The sequence below is a fragment of the Carettochelys insculpta genome, chromosome 5, assembly GCF_033958435.1.
Source record: "Carettochelys insculpta isolate YL-2023 chromosome 5, ASM3395843v1, whole genome shotgun sequence".
In the NCBI taxonomy this organism is placed as follows: Eukaryota; Metazoa; Chordata; order Testudines; family Carettochelyidae; genus Carettochelys; species Carettochelys insculpta.
Genome location: NC_134141.1, coordinates 72,693,495 through 72,704,796, shown reverse-complemented (window position 1 = coordinate 72,704,796; position 11,302 = coordinate 72,693,495). Strand labels below are relative to the sequence as shown.

The window sequence follows — 11,302 nt, the reverse complement described above, 5'->3', positions numbered from 1 at the left end:
TCCTAGTTGGACAGATACCAGGAGTGTTCCACTTTTATTTGTAATTGATTGCTTGGTTTGTTACATCTAGTTACTATGAAAATATTTAATTGCACCACAAAGAAATAAGGATTTATAATATAACGATAAATTCAACATTAAAGTACATGGCTAAGAAGAAGTTTGCTTCCCCCTATAATTTCAGTACTGTTATGAAAAAATGTCTCCTGTAGTCAAGATGATAAACTTTTATTGTAATAACCACATTTGAACAAGCACAGTTATGAAGGCATACTACAGTACAACAATACAAAGCAAACAAAACCAGACAACTTGCCATGCCGCTGAAAAATAAAAAATAGTATATAAAAAAGAAAATACATGTATCAATTAATGCATTTCACTAAAATATGAAGAGTTTGGAAAATATATTGTAAAAAAAATTTCCAAAACCAGAATGTTTTCTAATATCTTGCCAGTCCACTAACTTAAAGATTCCATATTTTCCCTTTGTTTTGCAGTTACCATGTACCTCTGCAGAAAGTGTATTTTCCATAGATTATTTTCTTTATTAGATTTTTGTTGATTTTGCACCATTATTTTTATGGGTCAGTAATTAGTTTTAAAATAATTGCTAATATCACCGATCACTTATACTACACAAGAGGTCTTCCTTCTAAAACATCTAAAATATCATTTAAACTATACTCAAGGTATCCAAGAAAATCTTGTAGTTCTCTCGTTAAAAAGCCAGTTGCGTTACATCCCAGCCATGTATCATATACATTATATCCAATTCCAAAACCATCTGGTTCCACTGGCCCAAATCCACCAATATGAACTGCAGGACTTTGTAACGTACTAGTTGAAAGGATAATATGGTTTAGTTTTTGGTAGGCTGCGTCAAGAAAAAATTCAGGCACAGGATCATCTCTGGACACTGAAAGATGTTTTAATGCAAATAAATGGCGATCAAATCCTTTGCCTAGATAAAAGAAAAAGGTGCAAAATGTGTTAAGAATACAGAAAATTTAAGTGCAATATTACAGAATTTTCCTGTAGCTAAGTATAAAGTTGGTGTGTTCCAGTATTTTAATCAATCAGGATCTTAGCATTCATCCAGTAAGTATAATACAAGAGGCATTGTCTTACATTAAAATTGAAAATCATATTTCCTACTTGTATGCAGGCCAGTCATTTAGGCCTCTAAATAGGAAATTAGGAGCCTATCTTAACCAGCCATTTTTGAAAATCTTGGCATTCCACAGGACTCAATGTAAACATACATTTTTCATAATAATTACACAATTTTCTGATTCCACACCATCCCTTCCATCTCCAAAATAAAACTGCTTCTTTAATATGACTCCTTCCCCAAAACCACCAAATTAAAAGAAACTGTGGCACATCCAGACGGGCTTTTTGTGTATTTAATTTGGTATTCTTTTAGCATTCACCTTGGGAGTCAGGAGTGGGTACAAGATAAATAAAGAGTGTTGTAAATTCCTCTGTATAGAGAACATGTCCCTGGCCATGGGCTGTGTGGTTTGTGTGTGCCTTCCACTACCCTCTGCCAGATAGCCTTGAGATATTGAGCATTTAAATTAAAGAAGCTTTATTTTTATTAACCTAACAGTGTCCCCCATCAATCCGCCTAGGAATAGAATTAAAATATAAAAAGATTTACTTTTAAAATTAATGTTAAAGTGTATAGGTAACATAGGTGTAATGAAAGGTATAGGTAATGACCGTTAGGGTTGCCAGTTGCTAATGAATATGTATTAGCTAATTGACTATTCATGAGCGTAGGTTTAAATTCTGATGCACGGATTGGACCAACTAGGATGCTCACGAATATGCATACGGAATGTGCATCTTGGTTGCCGGGGCAATGCAGATGCGGACCTGACACCTGCGAGTGTTCAAACAGGTCCGCCCTGGCTCTATAAATTCTGGAGCCCAGCCCCGGCTACCTCAGTCCGCCGGAGGACAGCGAAGGAAGAGGAGCGGACGGAAGACCTTAAAAGGACCGAGTTCAGAGCTGGACTGCGCTTGTAGCTGAAGGTTCGACGCGGAGAGCTGAAGCGGACCGTCGTGTCAATCGACGCACACCAGCCGACGCGGGACGCAGAAGCCCTTTTGCGAAGAGCTCCAGCTACGAAGCCTTTTTGAAGAGCTCCTGGCAAGAGGATCGTCTAGTGACTGAACTGAAATCACTGAAAGCCCTCAGAACTTTACCTGAGGCAGGCTCACCGGGCGGACCGCACCGGCTGGTGCCCCGCCTGGTGAGCCGTGCAAGCGGCGGCCTCTGCTGGCCGGCGGCGGAGCCGCTGCCGCTTTTTACCGCCAGGGGTTTTTGTGTACCACGCTGGCCTTTTCCCCTGGCCACCTCTTCTTTTCCCTGCCTTTCCTGTCTGCCTGCCGCGGCTGCCAAAAAAGTGCGCCGTGAGGGCTTCATTTCCTAGCTCCAGCGGAGACCCTCGGGCCCGGTGCCCGGAAAGACAGAGCAGGAGGGCTAGGTATTTTAACATCATACCTCCACACCTATAGGACATTAGGTTAATTAGCTGATTAGATTAAATACAATGGAGTTAGGTTTAATATTGTTCATTTTATCAATTGTATTGTTACTGGTGTCATTATTTGTATTAATACCTTGCTGTTGTTATTATATGCAAGGCAGATCCAGGGGTGTAGACATTGTTTAAATAGGCGTCTTAAATTTTGTAACCCTATTTCCCTGGGTTCTATTGTAAAGCACAGGAGGCGGTCATAACAGGCCTAGCCTTTATATTTTACAGTCACAACAGAAGACTAGTATAGATTATAGTTTTTAGAAGGGATTCAGAACTGTTTGCTCCCTCTTCTAGGTAGAGCTCACCTGTGTTGAGGTTGGAGCGTTAGGGGATAACCTGTAATCAGGGAAACCCCAATTTACACAGACATATATACATATAAAAGGGGATAACCCATTAGAGGGAAAACCCCACTATAAAAACCCCCTGCAGGGTATTAAGACCTTGGGCATTGTCAATAAGACCTGGGGTGGCCATAGGAGGCATAGTATCCTATTAATAATAGACTGGGGAGTCAGTACCTATAATTATTAAAACCCTAGTAAGGGTATTATATACATATATTAAGTCCTTAGGTAGTAGCCCGTTAAAAGGGATAAAGACCCGCGTGCTACTTTTGGAGGCCCCCTGCCTGGCCAGCAGGGCAATCTCACTGAGGCATATTAGAAAACCATCTGTTCCCCTAGGAGGCTGGGCCTGGGGTAGAACATCCTAGCCCTTCAAGAAAGGGAAGGAGAGCACGGGTGTGCCGTGGGTAAAGGGAATGCAGTGTAGTTGGTGCACACACCTGGGACAATGTGGTAAAGGCCTCTTCGGGGGTGACATAAGCAGTCACAGGGGGCTGTGTATTAGGACCCTATTGAAGTTACAATTGCACTGTAGTCTTTTTAGACTAAAACACCCTATATATTTACTGGAAGCCTGCAACCAGGATAAATAACCAGGTATAAATAATAATAATAAGGAATTAATATACATACATAATATACACATATATCTACATACATAATATAATATAAATATATACACTCACATAGCTAGTAGGAATATTAGTATACAGTTCTAATCTTTTTCCCTTTCAGCACACGAAGAAGAACACCACGTTGTATACCCCACTTGGACTTGAAGTAAGTTTAGGGGGTTTAGAGTAGAATCAATTGTTACACAGTACATTAAAGGCTATTAGTCTTTTATACATCCAATCCTGTGCTAGGCTCAGGGAACAAGGGAATCTATAGTTGTACTTATAGAAATAGCCAACAAACATTATAAACAAATATAAATAGGTTAAAATATATAAGAAAGGCATCATAATATAAATAGAAACCGGCTCTTGTTAAATAAAATTTTTTGTGGACAGTTGATCCTTGGTCTGTCATCCTTTCCTGGGAACAACGCAGCTCAGTCACGCACCCTGTATAACCCCACTGGATCAGGTCCCGTGACATCGACACAGGTTGCGGGGTAAAACCTGGGGCAGTGTCTGGCCGCTGGTGGAGAGACTTAGGCAACCTTATAGGCCTTTTGGTTGCCTCTGAGCTAGCCATTTCAGCCCGCATCGTTAAAGAGTACACCAGAATAGCTCACTGTGTGCCTGCTATTTCGGAAAAAAGTTATGTTCTACTGGATCAATTACTTCACTTTGGAAGTATAACATAATTATTATTTTGGAATAAAACAATTATTCTGCAATAGCTATTCCAGTCAATTTCCCAGCATAGATAAGCCATAAGTAAAGGGGAATAAGAAGAGAATCAGAGAGGTAAGGCTCCAACTTAAAGTGATCACGGGAAGGACATCAGGTAAACTTATTGCACTTAAAATCCTAAAATCAAAATAAAGAATTCCGTGGATTAAGTGCTGTTCCAATTGCCTATTTCATCACATTACCACCACTATTCAATTAATTACTATTTAAAGACTTAAGATTACTAGCATATAAAAAGAATTGTATATAAACATGTAAACGTTATTTCACTTGAAATCTAGGTAAATATTCAGAAGATCCCCATATTACCTTCTCTTTGTTACTGAGATATTTTATACGTTCACTTCATACATAAAATGAAAAAAATGATGGGATGATAAGGGTAACAAGCCTTGTGGAAAAGGGGAAGCAGTAGATGTGGTATATCTAGGCATCAGAAACAGTTTCAAAGGATCTCATTAATAAACTAGGGAAATATAACTTCGATGGAGCTACTATAAGTGGGTGGATAACTGGTTGGATAATCATTCACAGAGATCAGTATCAGAGAAAGAGAAGTTACTCACCTGTAGTAATGATGGTTCTTCGAGATGTGTCCCCGTGGGTGCTCCACAATAGATGTCGGGCTCGCCCAGCGCCGCAGATCGGAATTCTTCTAGCAGTTTCTATTGGATCGCGCATGCGCCGACGCGCGCTGCTCCCTTGCACGCCCTTGGTCATGTGCGCGATCCTGTCCCCGCCAGTTCCTTGACCAACCGCCTCGGATGCTCCTGAAAAACACCAGACAGAGATCCGAAGCGGGGAGGATGGGCGGGTGGTGGAGCACCCACGGGGACACATCTCGAAGAACCACCGTTACTACAGGTGAGTAACTTGTCTTTCTTCTTCGAGTGGTCCCCGTGGGTGCTCCACAGTAGGTGACTACCCAGCAGTAACCCAAGTAAGGAGGTGGGTAATCGATTCATGTGCAGCTTGGCCCTGAGAGGACTGCTGTCGACAGACGGGTATCCTCATCGAACACCCGAATCAGGGCGTAATGTTTGGCAAAGGTGTCATAGGATGACCAGGTTGCCGCTCTACAGATGTCTTTTAACGGGATTCCCTTGAAGAAGGCTGTTGATGCCGCCACCACCCTGGTGGAGTGAGCCCTAGGCGAGGCCAGCAAAGGGGTCTTTCGAAGCTCGTAGCACATTTTTATACAGGACACAATGTGCTTTGAAATTCTCTGGGAAGAGAGGCCTTCCCCTTTTGACCTGGGAGTGAGAGACACCAGAAGCCTGTCCGTTTTCCGGAAGGACTTAGTTCTGTCCATGTAAAGGGCCAATGCCCTTCTCACATCTAGGAGATGTAGGCACGCCTCCTTGCTGGAGCTGTGAAGCTTCGGGTAAAATGAGGGTAAAACTATTGGTTTGTTAAGATGGAACTCCGAGGAAACTTTGGAACGAAGGCTGGGTGTAACCGTAAGATTACCGCCTCCTTTGAGAATACTGTGCAGGGCGGTGTTGCCATCACTGCTGCGAGCTCGCTCACCCTGTGGGCTGACGTAATCGCAAGAAGGAAGGTTGTTTTCATCGTAAGGAGTCGGAGGGGTACCATGGCTAATGGTTTGAAGGGTGGTCCCGATAGCACGCTGAGCACCAAGTCCAAACTCCACGATGGCGGTAGTGGTTTTCGAGGGGGGTACAGGTTTACCAGCCCCTTGAAGAACCTTGTGACGATAGGGTGGGCGAATATGGTGGGCCCTTCCTCTTTATGCCGAAAAGCTGATATGGCGGCGAGGTGGACCTTTAGCGAGGATAGCCCGTCTCGTTTGATGTCCAATAGGTATTCTAGTATTACAGTTATAGGAACGTCAAGGTGAGCTAACTGTTTGGCGGAACACGAGGCTGTAAAGCGTGTCCATTTTTGTTCGTAAGTCCTCCTGGTGGAGGTCCTTCCGCTACACTCCAAGACTTGTCGTACTCCCTCCGTACACGTGCTCTCTAAGGCGCTGAGCCATGGATTAACCATGCTTGTAGGCGTAGTCCCTGAGGGTGTGGGTGCACTATGGACCCCTGAGCCTGCGTGAATAAGTCCAGCGCCACCGGTAGAGGGAGTGGTGGGCGATCCAACATGTGCAGAAGCAAGGGAAACCATTGTTGCCGGTCCCAAGTTGGAACTATGAGTATCATGTGAGCTCTCTCCCTTCTGGCTTTCTGCAGAACCTTGTGGATAAGCATTGTGGGGGGAAACGCATAGAGTAGAGGGCCCTTCCATGAAATCATGAATGCGTCCCCCAGGAACCCCTGCCCTATTCCTGCTCTGGAGCAGTACTGGGGACACTTCTTGTTGTACTGGGTGGCAAACAAATAGAATCGGGGAAAACCTCATGTACAAAATATGCGCCGTAGCAGGTCGGAGCGGATCTGCCATTCGTGCGTGAGTGTGAAGCGCCTGCTCAGCTGATCTGCCTTCATGTTGTGGGCGCCCGGCAAGTACGAGGCTTTCAACGTTATGTTGTTGGCGATGCACCAGTTCCACAATCGGAATGCTTCCGTGAATAACACGGGATCATGCCCCTCCTTGTCAACTGATGTAGAACATAGTGGAGGCATTGTCGGTATTGATTCCGACTACTTTGCCGTGCAGGTATTCCTGAAAATGTCCGCACGCATTGAACACTGCCCTGAGCTCCAGTATGTTTATGTGTAGTGTCTGTTCTGCAGGGGACCATAGCCCTTGCGTCACCTTGCTGCCCACGTGCACTCCCCATCCTATGTGGGAGGCGTCGGTTGTAAGAAAAATAGAAATTTGTGGTTGGTGGAAGGGCACCCGGACTAGCAGGTTCTTGGGATTTTCCCACCACACCAGCGATCTGTGCACCTCCATCATGGGCGACACCACCCTGTGGACAGTGTGGGATGCCGGTTTGTAAACACTCGCCAGCCAATGCTGCAGGCTTCGCATGTGTAAACTGGCATTCTGTACCATGAACGTCGCTGCCACCATGTGCCCCAACAGTTGCAGACACGTTAGGACTGGCACCATGGGGCTGTACGTCATGACTTGCACCAGGGAGTTGATGGCGTGGAAGCGGGCGTCGGGCAGGTATACTCTTGATGCGATAGAGTTTATGCATGCCCCTATGAACTCTATATCTTGCGTGGGTTCGGTCTTCGACTTTGCGAGGCTGATAACTAGGCCCAGCGAAGTAAATGTGTTCGCGGTGACGCCTATCATGCATAGGACCTCTGCCTTTGAGGCCCCTTTCAGTAGGCAATCGTCCAGATATGGAAAAATAAACACCCCCTGTCTGTGCAGGTAGGCTGATACCACTGCCAGGGTTTTGGTAAAGACTCTGGGTGCCAAGGATAGGCTGAATGGAAGAACCCTGTACTGGAAATGTTCCCCGCTGACCATGAAGCGGAGGAAGCGTCTGTGTGCCGGGTGGATTGTTATATAAAAGTAAGCGTCTTGTAAGTCGAGGGCTGCAAACCAGTCTCCATCGTCCACTGCCGTAAGTATGGACGCAACTGTAATCATCCAAAAGCGCTGCTTGCGCAAGTAATGGTTAAGGCCCCGTAGATCCAAAATCGGCCTCCAGCCTCCTGTTTTCTTCTCTGTCAGGAAGTAGCGTGAGTAAAAACCTTTCCCTTGGACTTGTTCCAGCACTCTTTCCACCGCCCCTATGAACATGAGGTGATCTACCTCTTGCTTCAGCCTCGCCTCGTGGGCAGTGTCCCTGAGATGAGGCTGGGTGGGAGGTTTCGTCGGTGGAAGTGACTGGAAGGGGATCGTGTAACCCGTGGCTATAACTTCTAGCACCCATTTGTCTGTTGTGATCTTTTGCCATTGGGAGAGGAATGGTTTGAGGCGATGATGGAACATGAGATGAGAATGGCATTGAGCGATGGTGTTGATAGTGCAGTCCTCGACATACCCGTCAAACTTGCTGTTTCTGGGCTTGCCCCGAGGGTGTACGGCTTTGTTGAGAATGTCGCCTGGGGGCCCTGTACTGCTGCTGCTGTTGATGGCGCCCTTGGTCATAGCCTCGCTGATATTGTGCGCGCTGTGGTTGGTAAGCGTAGCGTCTTTGCTGAGGATAGAATTTCTTTTTCTTGTATGGGGGAGTATAAATACCCAAGGTCTTAAGTGTGGCCTTCGAGTCTTTGCTGGAGTGGAGGACCAAGTCGGTTGAGTCCGCAAACAGCTTTTGCTTGTCAAAAGGAAGATCCACGATCTTCGCCTGTAGGTCTCTGGGGATACCGGACGTCTGGAGCCAGGATTCCCTACGCATTACCACTGCTGCGGCTGTTGAACGTGCCGCTGTGTCTGCCACGTCCAGGGCAATCTGGACTCCTGTCCGTGATGCCACGTAGCCCTCTTGGACAATCGCCTTTAACACTGGCTTCTTGTCCTCCGGAAGTGAATCCATGAGAGGAGTGAGTCTAGAGTAATTGTCAAAGTTATGATTTGATAGATGTGCAGCGTAATTTACCATTCTCAATAATAGGGTAGAGGAGGAGTAGACCTTCCTGCCGAACAACTCTAATTTCTTAGCATCTTTATCCAACCCCCCTGATTTGTACTGAGACGTCTTCGACCTCTGCTGGGACAATTCGACCACCAAAGAATTGGGTTGTGGGTGGCTAAACAGGAACTCCATGCCCTTGGCTGGGACGAAGTACTTCTTATCTGCTCTCTTGTTGGTAGGCGGAATAGAGGCCGGAGTCTGCCATATGTTAGTGGCTGACTCCATAATGGCTTCGTCCAGTGGGATAGCGATTTTAGATGAAGCCGGGGGTCTCAAATTTTTCAGGAGTTTATGGTGCTTCTCCTGCACCTCTGCTATTTGAATGTCCTGCGTGAATGCTACTCTTTTGAACAGCTCCTGGAATTGTTTAAGGTCATCCGGAGGGGAGACATCCCTGGGGGCAATGGCCTCATCTGGGGAGGATGAGGAGGAACCGCTGGGGTAAGCCTCCCCCAAATCCTCTGGCTCCCGAGTTCGGTGGTATACTTGCTCCCTGGTGGGCTGTGAAGGGAAGTCTCGGGACTCTGGACCTAATTCCCCTGGGACAACTGCGTTCCCGTCCCAGAGCAAGAGTGTACATGGGAGTATTGACGAGTAGTAGGAGAGGACCTGCCCACGGATCTAGACCTGTGGTGTCTGTGTTCAGCATGATGAGGACGACCATAGCAACATGGGCAAGGGCCCGGTGATGGAGACATGGACCACGATCAGGGAGTGTACCCATGATGTCTGGGAGAGCGGGATCTCCGTGACGACATTGATAGTGGTGAAGCTGGTTTGTGATAGTACTCAAGGGGATCCATGCCCCAAAATGGTGAAGCTGGCCTGAGCCACGGCGAAATTGGTTGGAGCAATGAAAAAAGCTGGTGGAGTTGCCGCCCCGCAGTGTGGCGTGTGTGTCTTGGGAGAGGGGCTGGGTGATAAGGGCATCGCAGCCCCGCCTGGAGATGGACTAAGGTGCTAGGTTTTAGCTCTAGCCTTGCCCCTCCCCTGCAGGGTGGGCGCCGCCCCCTCCTGTGCCGGGGATCTCAGCCCCGTTGTCAGCGCCGCGCTCAGCACCATCAACAGCGGTGCTGCGTGGGTAGCTTCCTCCAGCACCGGTAGGCCCCGTGCTGGGTGCCCCTGCGCCGTTGGCACCACGAGAGCCGGCGCTGCTTGTGGCGGCGCTGCCGGTTCCAGCACTTGCCGTGCTGGCGCTCGCGGCGCCTTCCGTGCCGCCTGCTGTATAGTCGGAGGCCCGGCCTCGGCCACGTGCGCTGCTGCGCTGCCGCTTTCATCAGCTCGTGGCTGGGGGCTCTGCGTTCCGCCTGTCCTGCTCGCTGGGACCGCCGGCAAGGATCGAGCCAGGGAGAGTTTCCTCCTCTTCTGCACAGAGGGGGTCAAAGAGGCTGACTTCCTTTTATGCGACCCAGAGGGCCCTTCTGTGTGAGGCTTCTCCGGCGGTTCAGGCTGGAGAGCCTTATCAAACAAGATCATTTTGAGCCTCATTTCTCTGTCCTTCCTGGCCCTGGCTGTAAGCTTAGCGCAGTGGGAACACTTCTGGGTAACATGAGACTCCCCCGGCAACGAATGCATTCACTATGCCCATCTGAGGCCGGCATAGCCTTGCGGCATGACTCACACTTCTTAAACCCCAAGGAAGCCATTGCGGTGAGTCTTTACTGTTAATAGGGTACTTAGCCACTAATCAGTGCTTTCTAACCCAAAATAACATTCACGGCCTTCAGGGCAGCGGACGGCTTAACAGCCTGTTGTCCGCCCCTTTCTCCTTCGTTCCTCTTTTCTCTGCTATTTAATATGCTCTTCTCTTTCTTTTTTTTTGTGTAATAGTGACAGACAACGAACTAACACATAAAAACAACTATCGTATCTGTCTCAGGCTTTAGCCAGAGCGGATTCCATCTGCAGCCGATGGCGGTTGAGAAGGACCTGGCGGGGACAGGATCGCGCACTTGACCGAGGGCGCGCAAGGGAGCGGTGCGCGTCGGCGCATGCATGATCCAATAGAAACTGCAAGAAGAATTCCGATCTGCAGCGCCAGGCGAGCCCGACACCTATTGTGGAGCACCCACGGGGACCACTCAAAGAAGAAGTAGCCGAGTTAGTCTGTATCTTCAAAAAACAAGAAGTCCTGTGGCACCTTACAGACTAACAGATATTTTGGAGCATAAGGTTTTGTGGGCAAAGACCTGCTTTGTCAGATGCATGAGTGAGTGGGTTTCAGTCTATAAGGTGCCACAGGGCTTCTTGTTGTCATTCATACAGTGTAGCTCTCAATGGCTCAGAGTCATGCTGGAAGGGCTTAACGAGTGGGGTTCTGCAGGCATCAGTTTTGGGTCTGCCTCTGTTCAAAATCTTCATCAGTGATTTAGATAATGCCATAGACAGCACACTTTAAAAGTCTGTGAATAATACAAAGCTGGAAAGGGCTGTAAGTGCTTTGGAGGTTATGATTATATTTCAAAATGATCCAGAAAAACTGAATGAATTGTCTGAGATAAACATGATGAAATTCAATAAGCACAA

At 47.2% G+C, this 11,302-nt stretch overlaps 1 protein-coding gene across 2 annotated transcripts in view; it reads right to left on the bottom strand.

The window, feature by feature from the left end:
• Positions 1–375: 375 nt before the first annotated feature.
• The window catches only part of LOC142013127 (carnitine O-palmitoyltransferase 2, mitochondrial-like), a 31,163-nt gene continuing 20,236 nt past the window's right edge, over positions 376–11,302 (bottom strand). For both annotated transcript variants that reach the window (XM_074994199.1, XM_074994200.1), the window contains one exon: positions 376–964. In XM_074994199.1, the coding sequence (XP_074850300.1) occupies positions 636–964 (329 nt within the window). In that variant the 3' untranslated portion in view covers positions 376–635. The remainder of the gene's footprint in view (positions 965–11,302) is intronic.